The following is a 21,588-nucleotide window of genomic DNA, read 5'->3' on the forward strand; positions in this document are numbered from 1 at the left end:
TTCAGGAGTCACCTTCAGCTCCAGTCATTGTCTTGATCTGCCTTTTGGAGGGAAATTGGGTGAGTGGATAGCTGGTTTTCCCTTTCTGTCTTCTGGAGATACTTTAATACAAGTCCTGGCTGAGCCAAGCACTGTAACAATATTTAGTTGTGTAGGTTATTGTCTTTTGTATTACTCTACTTACACTCTTTCCACCTCTTTTATAAATAAAACATTTATAATTTTCATATATTTAGCCAAACCATTAATTTAAACTTATACCTTTTGATTGCAATGTCTTTACTCTTTTATTTTCATTTATGTGTACATATGTATATTCCTATATATATATATATATATATTTTTTTTTTTTTGCATAGTTTCCCTTACTAAAAAGGTACTTGCTGGCAGGGATTACTGCTTACCACTTTCTGTTTCCACAGAGGAAGAGAGAGGTTATGAATTAAAGATGGTACCTAGATTGTCAACCTGTGTGTGATTGAGAGGATGGTGTACCTTTCAGAATATTGGGGGAAGTTGGAAGAGGGGAAGGCTTAGGCATTCAATGTGAATGTTCAGAGGATAATGAATTCAGTTCTGGATATATTCAATTTAAGATGTCTTTGTGACATGAAATTTGAGATTTCTGATACAAAGAATCAAAATGTATACCAAATTGTTGCTTTGCAATTCTTTCTTTTCCCTTATAAATCAGGTGTTCTTCCTAAAGTTAGACTAGAGGATTTTGGATACTAAGTATCCTAAGGTATTCTTCTAGAACTTCTCCTCTCTGCCTTGAAGACCCTTCTACTCTCTGTTGCACTGATTAAGTTTGGTTTATATTTGTTTGAGGAAGGGAATTAGGAAAGAGAATAGACTGAGAGATGTTTGGGAAAGGACAGGGTCATAACGAGGTCATTGGCTGGGTTCATCCTCATTCTTAGCTTGCTTTATTCTTGAGTTGTGGCATCTTTATGGCCCTGGCTGAGTTGAAAGGGTTAAGTAGCGGTCATTTTGAAGGAAATTTTAGATGATTTTTCATCTTATAGAGCATGAAAGGGACTTAGATTTTTCATCTAATCAATTTATCCATTTTATTTTATATATAAGTAAAATTAAATCTGGTACAAGTGAGTAGTTGGTCCAGTTTTTGTATCAATGCTATGCTCAAGGCTAGCTTTGAGGTCTCTAGCATCCTGTGGTTATTATTCATTACACCTACTGATTTATTTTCTGTAGCATCTGCTTAACTTCTTATCTTTTGCCTGTTAGTGAACTGGACCGTACACATTTGTTGTATTCATCAGAGAACTGTTACCAGTTGTAATCAGAGGTCAAAGTTTATTCCATGATCTATTTTTAACTCCTTTTCTTAGTGGAACCATTAAAGCTTTTTCTATATAAAAACCAAGATCATGATATCATCTATCCTCAGTGTGGCTCATGCTTGTTGTCAGGACACTGGATAGTTACATCATGTAAACAATCTACCTATCCTCTGTTCTCAGCCTCTGAGATAGAACTTTAGGGATCATTTGAGAATGATGTGATATTAGATGAGCCCCTCTTCTTATTCTAAACCACAGTGGTCTCTTTTCTTTTGATAGAATGATGAGTAATATTTTTTTTTTTGAGGGAAGAGGAATCTTATTGTGTAATGGGATAGCTCCTTAGGTATTTTTTCATATTAATTTAGCAGCAATGTGGACTTTCAGGTAGTTGTTTTCCATATTAAAATGGGTTGCACATTTTATGGGTTCTTTTAAAATTGTAATCAACTGTACAGTATTTGGCTTGCTTACATGGTTTTTGAAAGCTAATTAGTAAAATGCCAAGACAAAAGAGGATGGAAGAGATAAAAAAGTGAAAGTCTAACAAGCAGCCTAACTCTTCATCTGTTGGGAAATGTATGGTAGCAGATAGAGCACTGGATCAGGAAAGCCTGAATTCACATCTAACCGCAGAGCAATTAATTCTCTTAATCTCAATTTTCTCATCTGTAAAATAGAGATTATAATAACCTCAACTTCTCACTATTGTTTGGAAGATAAAAAAGATAATATTTACAAAACATTTCACAAATCAAACCAAAAACCACTATAGAGATGATAACTGCTATTATTATTTTTTTCTGTTTTGTCTCTTTGGAAGTTCAAGAATATATAGACAAATGTATCCAAATTATACTGCTTTCTGCATATGCAAAAGCAGAATTTTTTATTCCAGTTTCTTTTTCCTATGGCCCTTTTTCATCTCCAATGTGTCTGTTTCCCAAGCCTCCTAAAAAGTTCTTGATGGACATAAGATTCTTTATTTTGTTCTCTATCTGGGTTTGACTCCTTGCATTTTTTTTTAACTTTAAATTTCTTTAACTTTAGCTTCTTGCCCTTTGTTTTTTTTATTTCCAAATAGAAGAATCTAGAATTTTAAAAAAAATGAAGGTGATATAAAAGCAAAAAGAGATTGCTCAAAACTTTAAAACATTTATTAAATTATTTAAAATATTTATTAAATTAAAACATTAGTTTCTTTCCTTGTTCTTACTTTTCTATGCAAATGTTTTTACTGTTGTAAGTTTGTCAAGATTTTCAAGGGAGCAAGGACAGTGTCTCACCACAGAGTATAAATCTTTAAAATTGTTCTCTTTTGGCTCTTGAATCACCCATAGACAAGCAGTACACAAAGAACTTCTCCTTCACATACATCTGTACCCTTAGTGTTTGGGAATTTTATAGAATGAACATTATCTGAGTCCTTAAAAGGCTTTAAAGAAAACCAAAACAAAATTATGAGGGGATTTTCTTTAAAATTGTAGGGATATGAGTATTGGCTATCAGTATCAGCCTACCTCTCTGCTTGACTCACTCATTTCATCTCTCATTTTTACTTCATGTAGTTTGTTTCTCATTCTTTTTCCTTCTATTAGCTTTCTCTTTCTCTTCTGGCCATCTTTCAGCCTACTTCTTTAACCTGTTCCACTGTATACTATAATTTGCTCTCTTTCTAGTGGTAGCCTGACTAGGTTCCCACTGAGACTCAGGCCAACTGGGCTGGGCTATAGATGGAGAAAGTGCTAAATTTAAAAGTCAGGAAGCCTTTTGTGTAAAATTTACTTCAGAGATCTAGTAAACCCTATAACCTGGAGGCCCTCACTATTTCAGCTTCAGTAAAATGAGGTGGTGGTGAGGATTCAATATTTTAGCCATTGTAAAGCAATTTATTTGTCTTCAAGAGCCATAAATGTGATTGAGTGTTATTGGTATTAAAGCTAGTAACTGTTGTCTTAAGTACAAAGAACGAAGCAATCCCTGCTGTCCAGTATCTTCCATTTGTTTGGGGGATATCCATCGGCATGGATAAATAAGAGGAAAACCTCTTCAATATTAAATAAATACAAGGTAACTAAATAGAGGACATTGGTTTATGGTGATACGAGTTCAGGTTCTGAATTCCAAAATTCTTTTTAGCTTTTAGGTGACCTTTGTGAAGGAAATCAATATCTCTGGACCTTGGTTGTCTGATTTGTAAAGTGAGGTGAGGAGAGATGAGTTTTAAGATAGTTTATAGTGAGTGAATCCAGAGACCCATCATTACCAAGTGTCTTTTAGCCAAATGCTTTCATGTATTGACAGTTTCTGAAATGGAGGTTTAAGTTGCAACTCAGTCAGGGTCACATACCTAATAAATATTAATTATGGACTAGAACTAGGTCTTCTGACCTCATATTGATTGGTCTTTCCACTTTCCTAATTATGGATGGTTTCCACATTTTCCCCCTTCTTGTCTGGCATTCTCTAAGGGAAAGTTGATGTGTTTTGGGTATTAAAGATTATGATACTTAGACTTCATATGCATATGTGTATATATGCATTATACATAAATAGGTAAGTATGCATATACATGAATAATTCATAGAGTATCATTGTGATCAAGATACCTTTTCTTAGAAGAGTTTAATCTACTGTGTGGTTTAGTGGAAACAAGGCTCACAAAATGATATTAGCCAATCATGCAAGTGTTCAGTGGGGACAATAAGCCTAGGACTTCCAGTTAAGAATTTGATGGAGAACAATGTCTGTTCACAGTATAGCATATTTTTAAGGAGAATTCTTCTTTATCTTGATCAGATAATATATTACTTGATTTTTTTTAGGCTTTTTGATGAATTGTGGCCTATAGTCAATTTGAAATTGTTTAATTCTCACCATTAAAGTTGTCTAATATCTTAATGAGCTTCCACCTTATTCCTTTTTAACAGAAGGAAGCTTGCCTCACTTTCAGGAGAAAGGATCATGAACTTTTCTCAAGAGTATAGTGCAGGGGGTAGCTTGGTGGTTTAGTGAATTGAGAGCCAGGTCCACAGACAGGAGGTCTGGGTTCAAATTTGGTATCAGACACTTCCTAGCTCTGTGACCCTGGGCAAGTCACTTAATCCCCATTGCCTAGCCCTTACTGCTCTTCTGCCTTGGAACCAATACACAATATTAATTCTAATCAGAGTCTAAATTCTAAACAAAAGGCAAGGGTTTAAAAAATTCGTAGCATTAAGACAGAGCCTGGCACAAAGTTAGCACTTAATAAATACTTGCTGACATATTAATCACTAGGAATGTCCCCCTTACCCCCCAAAACAAACAAACAAACAAAATGTAAGGAAAGTTCTTGCCTATAGAAAACTTGCAATCTAATATATTTTACATTACATAGGCAAAGATATAATCAGATGGATTCAGTTGTAATAGAATTCAAAGAGTAGTTATTGAGGGCAGTGGATAAAGTCTTTTGTTGGGTCGGGAGTCAGGAAAACTTCTGTAGCTAAACTCTGGTCTCAGATACTTATTAGTTATATGGCCCTGGAGAAATTCCAAGAATTTGGGAGATTAATAATCATAATGAATTTTGCTCTGGTAAGACTTAATGTGAAGTACTAAGAGTTTTAAGATATGTAGTAAAAAGCTGCAATGTCCAGATTTAGGCAGTCTTGATAGTGAAAGCTCTTAAGTCTAGAAGGATCAGTTAAAGGAATGGAGCTTTTTTTAGAGTGGAGAAAAGTAGTTTTGGGGAGGAACATGATAGCTGTGGAGGAGGCATTAGACTTCTTTTGCACTTGAGGCCTGAAGAAGAAACAGTTGGTAGTATTGCAAAGAAGCTAAATTTTAGCTTGTCAGGAAAAACTGAACAATTAGGAATGATAGAAGAGTAATGTACTCCTTCTTGGGCTAGTGGTAGGTTTTTTCTGCTTAGAGATATTTATGCCACTCTTCACAATCAATTTTTTTTTAAACCCTTACTTTCTGTCTTAGGATCAATACTTTATTAGTTCCAAGGAAAAGGAATGATAAGGGCCAGGTAATTGAGGTAAAATGACTTGCCCAGAGTCACATAACAAGATATGTCTGAGGTCAAATTTGAACCCAGAACCTCCTATCTCAATGCCTGGCTCTCAATCCACTGAGCCACTCAGCTGCCACTGGATTATTTCTCTTAATTTTAGTGCCTTTCCTCTGTTAACTATTTCCAATTTTTCATGTATATAACTAATGTGTGTGTTTTAATTTTGCCTCACATTAAATTGCAACCTCCTCGAGGACTGCAGTGGTTTTTTTGCCTCTTCTTATAACTTGGTTGTAAGTGGTTCTTGTTTAAATGAACAAAAACGCAATAATTAACAAAAAAAAATCACCCATATAATTATAACACCTATTGATTTTAATTAATCATTGCTATTGGCCTGACACTATGTTTGGACTGAGGATACCAAGAAAGTAAGAGCACATTCTTCCCTGTTTTAAAAAGCTCACATTCTAATATCAGAGAAGCTGTGTAAATGATCAGGACAAAGACAGTGTGTGTGGGATCAGCATTAGCCAGTTTGTGGGATCAGGAAGGAAGGGCTTCTTATAGAAGGTGAAATGGAGGCCAAGGGGACAGCATTCCAGCTTTTAGATCTCTTGAGATAGGAGGAACTGGACTCTATTTGAAGATCAGAGAAGCCATTGTGAACTATTATAAGGTGTTAAATTCTTTACATTTAACTCTGTTATTCCACCACATAGGGGTTGAATGTGAAGGTTTAAGGTGGTAAATGACTTGCTCCTGGTTATATAGCTGTGGTTTTCCTGGGGTTGGGAGTGGGCCTAGATCTTCCTCCCTCCAATGCCAGCATTTCATCCAATATTATACTGCCTCTTTTTCTCACAAATCTTGAAAATACATTTGTGCTAGAGCTAAGCTAGTGCTAGACTTAGAGATTAAGGCAGTACTCTAAAAGAGATCATGAAATATCTGGGATTTAATTTAGGTTTGAAAATTTAGAGTTTGAGAGGCACTTGCAGTCCTTCTATTTAACACTCATTTTTCTATTAACAAAACCATAGCCTATAGAATTTAAGAGAGTTACATGGTTTTGGAACAGCTCAGTACCCCCAGTGAATATTGTCAGACTTGGAGAATGGAGGTTCTGAAGCCTTCAGATTTGTCCTATAAACATGTTCTGTTGTGTGACTCTGGGCAAGTCACTGAACCCCAATTGCCTAGCCTTTGTTGTCCTTTTGCCTTGGAAATAATACTTAGTACTGATTCTAAGACAGAAAGTAAGGGTTTAAAATCAAATAAAGCTTTATAGGTAGTAAGTGGCAGATGGGATTATTTGAGTCCATGTACTAGGATTCCAAAATCCACACTCTTCACCTGCACTCTTAGAACTTTTGCTTTTTCGTGCATTAAAATGAAGATATCTCTCTTCCTATCCTACAGGTTGGCAGGGGAGAAAGCATAAATATTAATGGTACCTTAAAATGATGCTGATTTTGCATATGTCATTCAGTTTACATCTACATGCACCTAGAAATGTCATGGATAAAATGTATCAAACATGTATCTTACCATCATAAAATCATACAGTGGGACTTTTGGATATTATTGTGATATTCATAGCCCTGCATCCAGCAAGAAGTACTAGGAGTTTTTATAAGCTATTCCTGGTAGAATAGAGATGAATTTGTATAATCTGTTCTAAAAGTTTCACATTCTTATTGACAAAGGACTTAGTTTTACTGACTCTTCAGTAGGCTTTAAAAAAGAAGATAACAGGTAAGTGTTAATGATGTCTGCCCTTCCCTGGAGTCTTCTGATATCTCACTATAGTTTGAATGTGACTCTTTGTTTATTTCGGTTGATTCCAGCAGAGGTCAGGTTGTGCCAAATATTAGCTAACTGGTTAGTGTGGGTTTGGCTTGTAGGCTGAGTTCCAGGTCCCTCTGCTTTTTGGATTTGGGAAGATCAACAAGTTGTAGAGTGCTTCTCTCATCTGTGCAGTGGCCAGAACATTCTGCTTGTGAAAAGTTGCTGATGCTTTAAACTTAAAATAATAATATTATTTGTCCTTTTAGTGGGTTCTGTTTCCATACCGAATTCATTTACACTATTCTTTTTTTTTTAAATTTAAGGGAAAAAAGTTATATCTATTAAGAACAGTTGTCATTTCAGAAAAGGAATGATTGAATTCTGTTTTTGTAGGGGTATAAAAAATCCAGGAGTGGGTGCTGTGAAGGTGGCTCAGTTGATTGAGAGCCAGGCTCAGAATCAGGAGGTCCTGGTTTCAAATCTGCTTCCAGACACTTCCTAGCTGGGTGACCCTGGGCAAGTCACTTAACCCCCCTTGCCCAGCCCTTACTACTCTTCTGCCTTGGTACCAATACACAGTATTGATTCGAAAACAGAAGGTAAGGGTTAAAAAAAAAGTCCAGAAACAATGTCCTTTGTCAATTTCTGAAACGTAAACATTTTTCTCTTGTTACTTTAGTAATTATGTAATAGTGCAGAATGTATTTAGCTTATTTTTTGGATAAACATAGATGGAATTATCTGGTTTGAGAGTTCATTTAAATGTTAATAATTGCTTCCTGGTATATAAAGTTCAAAATGATATGGTAAGGAAAAGAAAAGCTGGGTGGCCAATATTCTAATAACGAATAATTGGAACTATATCACATGGAATCCTCGGATCATACTATTTGTGTTGTTGTTGAGAAGTCTTGTTTTCCCCATAGGCCTTCTATTCAAATACTTAAACTCACTAGAGTTTTCAATGATAATTTTAAATAAAATAAGGATTGTGAAACTGATAGTATTTATTGTGTAAAAGTAATATACTCTATTAGCTCTTAAATAGGCCAATGCTCTGTTTACATGATGAAGTAGAAAGCTTTCCAAGGGTAATGAGTCAGCTCAATCAAGAAGAGGGAGGCAGAATTAATCTGGCATTTGCCCGGCACATTTCCAGTGAAACAAGTTTCAGGGCCCAACATGGAAAGATAGGTACCTTTGTAAATGACATCAAGTAGGCAGAATTTCTTAAAGAATAACATGAAAGCTCTTGTGGTCTGAGGTCTATTCTGATTGAGATGTAATTAAAATCAAATTTTAATTTTGAGTTGAGGTCTGCATTTTCATTATAGTAGGGGATTTTGCCAGGCACTTTTGCTTGTTTAGTAGGCCCATGGAGTTAGATTTTAATTTGGAAGATTTTATATCCTATGTAGATGGAAATTGATTTATAATTGCATAAGAGCTTATATTTTCGGATTTCTACTTCATGATGGTCTTTGTGTGTTTAAATGATTGTCTCCTGACTTTTACTACCTTAAGGTAAAAAACTAATTGTGTATAGCTCCTCACATGTATGCAATATAAGTTTAACCACCTAAAATCTATTTACAAATAATTTGCCCAGAATAGGCAATACTTTTCTAATATTATAGAGTCAAATAGGAAGAAAGTTTCGAATTTATTATTTAAAACAAGCAAATCAAATCAAATTCTGACTTCTTCAATAAGAAATGAGTTACAGCTCTATGAAATCATAACATACTGACAGATACATGACTTTTTGCTTTTTTTTTTTTTCAGGCACTTTAATCATCCAATCCAGAGTCATTCATTCTGTTTACTGTGTAAAAGTTTTCTTTCCTTAAGCTTCCAAGAAATGGAATCATCTTTTGTTAGTGAATTTTTTTTATCTTTTTGTTAGTAACTATGTGATATCTGCATAAATAATCTGCTGTATTATTTCCTCCATTCTAATCACATTTCTTTTTCTCACATTCTCTTTCTCATTTACTCCCATGTTCTCATTTACTCCCATGCCTTCATCACTTCATTGAAGAGGACTTCTTAGATATAGATCTATACTGTAATAGGATAATTTTTGGGATGGGATTAGATTACTTTGGGTCAGTAAAAAGGTTTTTACAATGTGAGTTGATGGGCCTAAAGTTAGCCTGGAGCAGTACATAGATTTACTAAGTTACAGAGCTGGAAATAATAAATGAAAGCTATAATTTATTTCCAGAGATAGAGAGAGGGTTGAAGGTAAGGGGAATCCTTATCATTAATTACTAGCTACAAAACCCCAGTTCTAAACTTCCTCAGGAGGGTCTTCAAAGATTTAATTTGTCTATTCTTTTCACCCTCTCCTCACTAAGTTATAATCCCAGTCCCTGTTCTAGATAACCTGCATTAAACCCTCTCTTGGTTATAATTAGAGGTGATGGTCTGTGCAAACTTGGCAGGGCCCAGGGAAGGTCCTAGGTCCAAATGGACCCAGACCTCGTATTACAGTCAGTGCAGACAGCTGGTTCAGGATCACAAGGTTCTTCTCTAAGGGAAATCTTCCATATATATGTTTTCCCTCTACCTTCCTAGCCTTCTCCATAACTTGTTTCTAGTTGAACAGTTCTAATGTTCATTTTAGCACTCAAACTTATATTGATTTGCTTATTTAAATTTATTATGTTTTTATGTATTCCACAAAGATATTATAAACTTCTTGAAGTAAGGATTATTTTCTTTAATATTGAGCTCCATATTACATTTTTTTTTAAACCCTTACCCTTCCATCTTGGAGTCAATACTGTGCATTGGCTCCAAGGCAGAAGAGTGGTAAGGGCTAGGCAATGGGGGTCAAGTGACTTGCCCAGGGTCAACACAGTGGGGAAGTATCTGAAGTCATATTTGAACCTAGGAACTCTCATCTCTAGGCCTGCCTCAGAATCCACTGAGCTACCCAGCTGCACACCGCACCCGCGTGCATGCAGCGCTTCCCATGCCCCCCTCCCCCCATTTTATATCGGATTTACTGTGGCTTTGTGAGCATGTGTGGGAATCAGCAAGATTTTTGTGATATTCAATAAATGATACATTTTTTGACAGTTTGTACCTATTTTTCCAAGTTATTTTCAAATCTTATAAAGATGATGGTGACAGTTAGTATGACTATTTGCCAAGCACTTTATATATATTATCTCATTCACTTCTCTCCAACTTTGAAATAAGTACTCTCATCATTCCCATTTTATTTGGGAGAAATAGAGGATAAGTGACTCCTTAGGATTTTACGAAATGTTAGCAGATAGAAATAGGATTCCAACCCAGGTCCCACAAATCAAGCTTTGTTTCTGTAGTGAGACTCAAACAAAGCCTATTCACATATAGCTGAGAAAACCATAGAATTATGGATGGATTTAGAGGAACTTCATATCTCCATAATTTAATTGATAGAAACTTGCTTCCAGAATGGATGAGCAGTGTGAGAGTTTAAATTTGAAGGCCCTACGACTCCAGGACCAAGATTTGCCATAAGATTAGCTTTTTAAAAATTCATGTACTGCAAAGCCTTTTGAATAAGATGCGTTTAGTAATCAGAAGCCATATCAACCACAAGTTTGGGTTCTTTATTGTTAACAGGTATTTAATATTAGGTTTAAGTAAATCATTATTGCTATGTGAGTAGGGGCATCTACATTTTTTGGTTTTACAAATGTACTGTTTTGGAACCGAGGAAAATTATACTGCAAGATCTTGGAAGCTAGAGAAGTTTGACTGTGTATTCAATGGGAAGAATATTTCTTTGAATAAAGAATATTCTAAGAATATGCATTCCCTAGTTTTAAATAGAACTACTATTTAAGTGCCCAAGGGAAAGTTTCATCTCTTAGAGCACTTATATGTCATCAACCTCTGCATATTAAGGAGCAGAACTGCTCTAGACGTGTCTTGTTTTCACCAAAAATGCTTGCTCAGATGAGTTGTGTGTATTCTTTACATAATACCTTATTCTGACTAGTGCTTTAAATGAAGCTATGAATTCTCTGGCTGGTTTTCAGCAATAAAGCAGCTTCTGAGAAATTGGGTTCATTATAGTTTTAAGTTCTATAACAAATGTATATGTTATAGTATGTATAAAAATATAACACATATGTACATGTATATATGTTTACTATTATGATACACTTTTTTGAGCAGGAAGCAAGGCCATTTGTAAAAATCTTGCATAAAATGCTACTAGTCCTAAGTTTATGTCTTCTAGGTAGGTCATAATCAGACTGGATTACTACCCAACATCTGAAACTTTGTCTGGAACCTGTGTATACTGCTGGAAACATGTATTTTATAGAGTTTGTGTTTTGATATCTTTTATTTTTGTATGTTTCAACTTTTGTTTAGTAGTGCGATACTTAACAATGTGGCCATAAAAAGATGTCTGTGCTTTGCTAATGACTTGCGCTTTTTCACAATGTCATAGTACATTGGAATTAGAGGTGGCCTTAGAAATCCACTCCTAACCTTTTCATTTTTCAGAGGAGATAGTCAAGGCCCAAAGAGAGAAGTAACTTGCCCTAAGGGAAATTCACAACAGAAAAGCACATTTTCAAACTTTTTAAAATTCTATCAATATTATCACAGCATAAAGGCCTGAACCTTCTTCTACATTGGTACATATATGCAACAGTCTAAACCTAAATGGAATTGGTGACAACTTAGATGACTTAAATGCCCTTGATAAAAGGATATATGGAAGAAGGTGGAGTTAAGATGAACATAAGTGTCATTGAAATGTGGAGGTTGGTTTGGAGACACTTCCAGAAGGATAGAAATGTTTCAGTTAAGTCTTGTCATGTTGTAGGATTTTGCAACTTGACAGCCTTGGGCAAATCATAAGTAAATATCTCAGTGTTTAACTTCCTCCAATGCTAAGAGTTCTAGCTTGTCATAGCTATATGTGGGAAGCCCTCAAACCTCTTGACATTCACACAGCCTGCACAAGCTATGGAACCCTGCATAGTAGGTGACAGAAAGATGGTAATTCCACTCAAATTCCCCTATGTGATTCTTTTCTCACTGACATTCCCTTTTATTGGAATTATTGTAATCAGCATCTCTGTCTAGCCCCAGGAACATATAGAGGAACATCAAAGGCCATTACTACAGACTCCTAGGAAAAGCCCCACCTTTATATGTTATAATTAGAAATTCCCCTAGAAATCACTTCATAACAAACCAGCAAATAGTGAGTTAATGTTAAAGATTTAAAAACCCTTACTTAGGCCTCTCTCTCCCATACACAGGTGCCTGCAAAAACAGGCCAGAATAGTCTCTTAAGTTTTCCCCCTCCCTGATTCAGTACAGTACAAACAAAAGAACAATGAAATGATGAATGGAGAAATTGTCTCCTATACTTTCCCACCACTGTAGCCCAAGAGATATGTCAAATACACATATCATATTGATTCTAAGATAAGATGTATGGTGAGAATGGATTTCCATGCCAACTTTATGTGTGATGTCAAAGCATATAAAATAAACACAGCCCAAAAGCTGACCAGAGCAATCTTTATGATGCCTGGCTCTGGCTGAAATCCTGATTGTTCTCATTCGTCTCAATCATGTCGCCTACGATGCCCTGCCACCGAGATTTTCCTGGACCTGTGGGAGTCCTTTACTCCTGCAGCTATATACTCTGCTAATTTCTGGTTATCATAACAACTTTCAGTCTCTTTGTGAGGCAAGAGTAGGTAAAGTTAAACCTCCATTTGAAGAAAGGATGATTCTCATGTTGTCCATTAAGCTTAGATTATCCACAGAGATTTCCCTGCCATATTCTTTGTTTTTTATGTAGTTATTTCTATTTTCTGGTATCTTAGGTTGACAGTTTGTTATGTTCTTTTTCCAAGTTCTGTTTTATAAATTATTGTTGATTATATTTAGTCCAGTGTGAGACAAGCAGATTTTGTGGCTGTTGGAGTTAAAGGTCTCAAAGCTATTTAAATGTCTTTATTGCTTTTAACAGACGGTTGATGATGAAGCGATGGCAGCATAAATGAAGGTCAAGTAAGGAGAGCAGAACGATGCCCAAGGGTGGGTGTTCTAAAGCACCACAGTTAGAAGATTTCTCTCTCAGCAACGACATGGTGGAGAAACAAACTGGGAAAAAGGTAATCAATGTTTTTTATTAATATTTTCCTCTGATCACGTTGTCCTCATTGAAGTGATTGAAGTCCTGATAGATCTTAGGAACCCAGAAAGGCTTTGAATGCACTTATAGGGAATGGAAGACTGTATCTGTTGTCCATGACCAGCTGAACCACATTCTAAGAGTGAGTAGGTTGTCTTTGTATTCCTTTAAACATAATAATGAAATCAAAATAGTTAACAATTCAAGAAGCACAAGCAAGACAGAGAACAAAATTGATGACTTAACTGTGAATTCCTTAATAATGAGTGAGTCAAAGAAAAACCATAGATACAATGAATAGATATGTGAAAGAAAATGATAATGATAAATAAGAACAAACTACCATTTCTGGATTACGACTAACAGTCCTATTAAATCCTCAAGGGAAAAATCACATTCCTACAGAATGACATTAACTTTTAAAAAAAAAAAAAACCAGAAAATAACCGCAGGAGATACTAAAAATTAGTTGAGAAATACAGAAAATAAAGCCCAGAAGACCTCTAGAATTGTTGAATAAGATTAAAAGCTTGTTCTTTGAAAAGATGCATAAAATTTATAAACCTTTAATATGATTATATTACATATAAACCTAATATGATTCAAAGATGAATGCTGAAAATTAAATCATCAAAATAATGGCAAATGAACAAGGTAAATTTTTTCAAAAACTTAGAAAAATAAAAAGCAATTAAAACTTGGTATGCAGTCTGGTCAAAACTAGGATTTAAAATATTCTATTCCATTTTAAATAGATATATAACCTTAATAGTAAAGATGCTATGGTTAGAAAATATCAGAGAAGCTGATCACAGAGGTGTAGTATAAGTATTCTTAATCAAACAATGGATAGAGGCAATAATGGAATATAAAAAAGATAACTGTGGTTATAGGAAACTGAAAAACTTGCACAGACAAAACAATTGCAGCTAGGATTAGGAAGGAAGTGATTGAGGGGAAAAAAGTCTATAAACAATTTCTTTGGCGTGTGTGTGTGTGTGTGTGTGTGTGTGTGTATAAACAATTATCAGAGGCTTGCTCATATGCACACCTGTATATGTGTTCTAAATGTAAAATGAATAATAATTAGTCAGATGATATTAATATATAATTCTCAAAGAATTGAAACTATTAAGCACATAAAAATGCTCTAAGTTATTAATAGTAAAAGAAGTGTAGATTAAAACAACCCTGAAATTTCATCTCACAACCTGACATTTGACAAAGATGACATTTAATGGGAGTAGTCAAACGTTGGAGAGGGTATGAGTAGATAATTATCACATTATTTATGTTGAAACTATGGTTGATATGTAAATGTATAGGCACTGTTCTGAGTACTTTGCAAAATTATCTCATTTAATCTTCACAACACCCTTATAGGTAGGTGTTATTATTACCCTCACTTTAAAGTTGAGGAAATCAAGATCAACAGAGATTAAATGATGTAGCTTTGGTCATAAGTGTCTAAGGCTACATTTGATTTCAGGTCTTCTTGACACTAGACTCAACACTGCAATTGTTTACAAGTGAGACAAAAGTTTGAAACTTTTAGTCCCAAACATTCTAGAGTTATGACAGAAGCCAGATTAAATTGTATATGGGAAGTATTTTTAAAAATAAAAATACAATAAAAAATAGATAAGATTCTATTTTAAACTCAAGTCATCCTGTGGCCAGCAGGGGTCCCTAAATATTGTTTAGTGGGCCCCATTTTTTATTTGAATTTCAATAATATTGCACTGGGACATCTGTCTCAAAGATATGCATTCTGGTGCATTATTGGTGGAGCTGTGAATCAGCAGAAGTATTTTGTAAATTTGGAAATAAAGTTAAAAACATGGCTGTATCCATTGACCCAGACTTTACTAGGCTTATACCCTCAGGAAAACATTGATAAGATGAAAGTTCTCATGGTCTCCAAAATGTTAATAGCAACACTTTTTTACAGTAGCAAAGAATTGTAAACAGGGTAGATGGGGCCACTGACTACAAAATAATTAAACCTATTTTGGTAAATACATATGAGAGTATTAACATAATGTAAGAGATGACAAAATAGATAAACATAGAGAAGCTGGGATAGATCTTCATGAACAATTAATCAAGAAGAATCAAGAAAAAATCCTTTAAATTATTACAATAATATAAATGGAAAGAACAAAGTACAAAAACATTCAGCAATGATTAATGCAAAATTATATTGAGCAAATACAAGTTAAAATAAGAGACATGAGAATACACTTCAACTTCATCTTTTGAAAGAGGCAACATTATACATTGCAGATTTTTAGGCATTTTTGCTGTTTTCATCTGTTCTTGTTTCCCCACTTTCTCCTTTGTGTGTGTGTCTGTCTTTATCTACCCTGCCCCCACCTCTATCTATCTATCCATCCATCTATTCATCTAAACAGGTGAATAAATGATACATGCGATAGTCCTCTAGGAGGAAAAGTAGTGGAGATACCTGTTAAATTATGGTGATGAAATAATAGTAAACCTTTTTAAAAATAAAATTTAATTTTTTTCCTTATGTATTTTTGGAATGTAACATTTATCATAGAAACTCACTGCAACAGTTTTCCCCTTAATCTTTGCTTTATTGTAAACTTCATGTACTCAAAATTGTAATTTTTGGTCCTCTTTATATCCCTTGTTTGCTCATGAAGTACTTCCTCTAATTTATATGACTGTTTATATCGTGGCCATGTATCCATTTGGAAATTCTAGTGAAGTATGAGGTTATGGTTTGAAAACTTATGGCTTTCAATTAATAATGTTATAGATTTTAATAATATTTTTGTCAAATAATGAGCCCATATTTCAGTGGCTAGGGACTTAATGTTTCTTGAACATTAGAATCCTAGGTTCCTTTATATACCTAATCTTTTCCAGTGATTAATTTCTGTTTTATTTTTAAACCCATACCATACCTTGATATGAAGTATCATTTCTAAGGAGGAAGGGTGGTAAAGGGCTAGGTAATTATGGTTAAGTGACTTGTCCCAAGGTCCCTCAGCTAGGAAGTTTCTGAGTCCAGATTTCAAACCAATTTTTCTTGACTCCAGGCCGATCTCTTCTTTTAAAAATATTTTGTTTTGCACCATCATTCAGGATGTGATATTGATTGGCCCCTCCTTCCAACTTTTCTTATTTCCCTTGAAATTCTTGTCCTTTTTTGCCTCCACATAAATTTCATTATTTTTTAAATTTAGGTAGTTTTATAATTTTTATTTTATTGGCTTAACCTTCCCATATGCAATTAATACTTTTCCAGTTATTTAGCTCTATCACATAGGACCTTTTTTTTTTTTATCATTCTTTGTTCTCTTTGTTTTCATCAGCGAGTTAGTAGTATTAGGAGGTCAAAGTGCAGGGGGAGTTTATTAATATTTTGGTCACAGTTCTGAATTGCTTTCAGAATGAATAGACTATTTTATGCAACTTCATCATCAATACATAAAAGTTCCTGTTTTCAGATATTCCCTTCAACAATTGATATTTTTGGAGTGTTGTCAGATTTGCACTCTGATGGATGTTAGGTAGATTCACACCTCTAATTACTGATGATTTAGACCTTTAAAAAAGTATGAGTGTACATAGTTTTGGATGTCTTTTCTCTTGAGAGCTGGTAGTAGGCTCTGACCATGTTATCATTTGAGGGAATAACTTTTACTCTTATAGATTTGAACCAGGTGCTTATACATTATAGAAGTTAAGATCTTTGCCAAATTAATTTCTAAAAAGGGTTATTCCCTTTAATTATATAATCATCTAATCTTAGCTTCATTGGATTTGTTCAGAACTTTTAAAATTTTGTACAAATCTCCATTTTTTCCTCTAACCTCTTTATTAGGCCATAATGTTTAAGAACCTCAAAGTAATCCCGTTTCTGTTGTCATTTTTATTTAATGAAACAAAGTATTTTGGAGCAGTAGATTTATTTAAAAGGCTATATCTGAATAGTGAATAGTTATTGGAGTGAGTATGATATAGAATCTTTTGAAGAGAAGTTTTAGGAGTGCTTTTTCATTGGTTACTAAAATTTAAATTTGAATAGTTGGTTAATAGTTGAGCAATTATCCTTGTAGGGGGATTTTTTTCCCTCTAGTATTCTTTTTTGCCCTTATCTAATTGTAGTATTTACATCTAGAATATAGATTTCTAAGAATCTGTTCTAACGTTGTTGACTTGATTTTAACCATTTTGAGTTTTCTTGACTTAATTTTTTTTTTTTTTTTTTTGCTTTCTGGTTTATATATTTGTTCTATATACCACTTGTTCTAAGAGTGTTGAATATTTAGTATAATTGTGTATTTATCATGAACCAAATGACATCTTTCTTCCATTTCTTAATTAATCTCTTAATTAATTTATAGTTTCCAAAACTTCATCAAGCATTCATTTAGTGCTTTCTCTGTGCCAACAGTTCTCCCATACCAGTGAAACCCCAGGTCCTTGATGGAATGAAATAAATTTAGCTCGTCTGGAGATTTTCCCACAGTGGTTATGCCATATCCAGTTTAACAGCTTTTCCTTGTTTCTTTCTTACATTTAATCTAGATTACTCCTTACAATACCAGTCCTTTTTTGATAAGTCACATATGAGTATCATGGAATATTAGAAAGGACATTAGAAGTAAATTTTATTGAATCTATTCTTGAAGTAATCCTCTTTACATTTTGTGGACTCACTTTCTTAAAGCAACCTTTTCTAATTTTAGACAACTCATACTTAGGAAGATTTTTTTCCCTCTTAATCTCAGATATGCTTTTACAACTTTTCACCTTTGGTTTTGGTTTGTTTTAATTTTTCATGAGCCTATAAATCCTTTAACAATACTCCTCAGTCCCTCCCCCTTTTTTAGTATAACTGGAAACTATCATGTAGTAGGTTCTCAAAGTGCAACTTTTACTTGTTAACCAAATGGTTTACCCTATGAGAATGTAAGTATTATCTAATATAAATTCCTCTTTTTAACTTTTCAAGCCCTCTATAATTTGGGCCTTTCCTATTTTTCCATTTTCTTACACTTTATATATTTCTTTATACTCTCTACTCCAGTGATACTTGCCTCATTGCTGAGACTCTACAATTTCTAAATCCTGGCACTTTCACTGACTTTCCCATATGCCTGGAACTCCTCCCCTCCACTTCTCTATCTTTTTGGCTTCCCTGTCTTCCTTTACAGCTAAACCCCACCTCTATTGAAAAGCCTTTTCAGTATTAAAATCTTTGTGTCTCCCCTAAAAGAATATTCCCAATTTATCCTATATATCTTTTTTTGTATTTGGATTCATTCGTGTCATTTTCCATCCTCTTCTCCCAACCTATTCTCCTCCATGACACTGAGAGCTCCTAGAGGGCAAGAGCTGTTTTTTGTTGTTATTGTTGTTTCTTTGTTTTTGGCCATTGCATTGCCTTCACAGCCATGTCAGTGCCTTACATAGTTGTCCTTCTAGACTTACTGACTTGACTCGCCTCTACAGTAAAGGAGTCAAAACACATGACCAGCAACACTTGCCAGGGCAGTTTATCCAGATTAAAATGTAACTGGGAAATATATAAAAAATCAGTAGAACATAGATAATATTTATTACTGTTTTGTTTTTTTAAGACAATATACAGCATGTAGGATTCATAGTGTAAGAGTTAGTTGTACCTCTTCTCTCTATTTGTTTGAGTACATCACAGTTCTTGTGCAGTGGTTTCCAAAGTGAAGTAGCAGGACTGGAGTATAAGGGGGCCAGAGGGAGACATCAAAAGGTGAAGCAGTAGTAAAAGACATGCTAGGCCTACAGAGGGAGGCCTAGGTGAAAAGTAAGAGCCTCTGACTTCAAGGATTTTACATCTAAATTGAGTGTTTAAAGAAGTGAGCCCTGTCCTTTTCGTTTCATAGTAATCAGTTCTGAGGCTTGTTTTCACAACCATTCTGTCCTTCTAGAAAGCTTTTCCTTTTGAATCCTCAGAGTATTATGACCTAACTTTCCCACATACCCTTCAGCATATCTCTGTTCCTCTAGGAACCTTTTTTGTCATGTACTCTTTTTGTATTCTAAAGCATATAATTCCTTCTCAGTGTAATGGTATTAGGTATGTATGATAAAATGCATTGAATTATAAAGGAAATTACATGTGTTTAAATGGTTGCTAAAATATTTTTTAAAATAAATTTGTTGACTTCTGATTAAATATGAGTACTCTGGATTAACTCTTGTCTTTGCCTTTGTGTGGGATGAAAAAGAACTATCATCCACACAAATTATAATTACAAACCTGGAGTAAGAGAGTGGATTGTAGAACATGCAGTCTTTTTTCTTATTCATGGGTAAGGGTGAAGCCCTTTGGTGATGCCTCCTTTCATGGGTGCAGAAACAAGCATTTTATAGATTCCTGAAGGAAGGCCCCCTCCCCCTCTGTCCCATGCCCCCTAGAAGTCTAGCCAGTTAGAAAACAACAGATTACATAGCAGGAGCCCCATCACAGGCAAAGGAGGGAGGTTATGAAGAGGGTAACTATGTCCTCAGGAGCAGCTCTTTCTGACTCCTAAATTTCAGGGGAGATAAGGAGGAGGCAGGATTGCCTAATGGTTTGTTCTCTTGAACTTAGTGGCCTCCCAATTCACTACACTTGTAGCAATAAACAACATCCTTGATGTTTTATTTTCAAACTCTATAAGCAGGCTTCTATTCTCTAATCGAATCCCACTCTGAGAAGAACAGATTAATTCTTTTTTTCTCCATACATCTTGAACCCATGCAACATGCTCTCCCTCCAATTTTCAGTTACTAAAGTTTGTTATTTCTTCCTCTATTACATTTCTTGCATCATGTCCCCACCACCTGGGGTTTGCCCTTTATCACTTTCCTATAATATTGATCCCTAAATGTCTCTCTGTTGCAAGTCTATCCATTCAACAACCCAGTGATGGTGAAAGTATAGCATGGGTGCTAAAGATGGTATGCAGAGTGCTCTCTGTGGGCATATTCTCTCCCCCTCATTACTAGAAAGGAAGGAGGTACTCAGGTGGAACATTCCCCTTCCTCATCTCTGCCATGCCTGGTGACATTTTTCATCTCTCCTCTTCCCCCACCCCCTCCACCTCCCATCCCATCTCAATGGGAGTACTTTCTCCCTCTCCTGTGTGGGGTAAGGGGGCAGGGTGCTCCCAACATTTGTTTGGGGGGACAGTCCAACATTTCATCTCTAGAAAGGTTCACCATCACTGCTATAAGTAATTTTCTGTTTTACCAAAATTATTTCCCTAATGTAGTCTGACTGTATCATTATCTTAAACAATGTTTTTTAAATTGACTTTGAGATGAAATATTATTTAATCTGTATCTTATTCATTTAAAATGTAAGCTTTATTTTATATATTTATAGACATTAGATATATAGATTTCTTAATCCTGTATTACCTTTTATTTAAATTTATAAAAAACTTCATATTCAGTCATATGATAGCTTACTCAAAACATTTACATAATTTTAAAAGTTTGAACACATCTAGATGGAAATGTATTTGTAAGAGCATGGAAGGCTATCTTTATATAGAACAGTGTTTGAAGGAGGTTAGTAGAAACAGCTTAGCAATGAGTTAAGAAAAACAGAAGATTCTTGCCATGAGGCTTAGAGGGGGAAAAAAAAGGATGTTGTAAAGTAAGTTTTGCTTTGGGTCATATGATGAAATAATAAAATTGGCTTAGGTGAAATTGACAAAACAATTGAACATGATGATAAGGGATGGGAAACAAAATTGTGTCATTTTATAAGTCCATTTGCTTGATGGATTCCTTAAAGTAAAATCTTTGGGTATTTTGCTGTTTTATCTATAGATTACTTTAAATGTAGTTTTGCAGTTTAATTATAAAAGTCTAGGATTCTGGAGTTAATTCATTCTTATTTATTGTGTATATGATTGTGTTCTGAATTGAGCAGCCATGCAGCATTCAGAATTCTGGGAATGTGAGCCAAATAGTTAAAGCTGACATCTAACAAACCTTTTTCCCTAGGGGAAGCTATATATGGAGCATTTCCGTCTTTAAAACCTCATAATTTTGTCAGTTGTCCTCTTAAGAATTAAAGTGCATTCCAAGGGTATAAATCCCTATATAATCTACAGCAAAATATGTTAACGTGAAAAGGATCCACACAGGATCCATATACTCTGCCAGGTTTTTTGCTTTTAAATTTGCTCAAGCTCTCTGCTTTGAGTATTCTTTTTTTTCATTGTTAATTTTTTTTAAAGTTTATTTGCTTATTTTTTTTAACATTTATTAATATTCATTTTTAACATGGTTACATGATTCAT

The 21,588-nt window shown here is 34.6% G+C and overlaps 1 protein-coding gene across 1 annotated transcript in view; it reads left to right on the forward strand.

Moving 5' to 3' along the window:
- Positions 1–21,588, forward strand: part of ANKRD11 (ankyrin repeat domain 11) — a 265,116-nt gene that overhangs the window by 129,617 nt on the left and 113,911 nt on the right. Inside the window, exon 2 of the mRNA XM_044663169.1 lies at positions 13,109–13,253. Within this exon, the coding sequence (XP_044519104.1) occupies positions 13,167–13,253 (87 nt within the window). The 5' untranslated portion in view covers positions 13,109–13,166. The remainder of the gene's footprint in view (positions 1–13,108; positions 13,254–21,588) is intronic.

This window comes from Gracilinanus agilis, chromosome 2 (genome assembly GCF_016433145.1).
Source record: "Gracilinanus agilis isolate LMUSP501 chromosome 2, AgileGrace, whole genome shotgun sequence".
In the NCBI taxonomy this organism is placed as follows: domain Eukaryota; kingdom Metazoa; phylum Chordata; class Mammalia; order Didelphimorphia; family Didelphidae; genus Gracilinanus; species Gracilinanus agilis.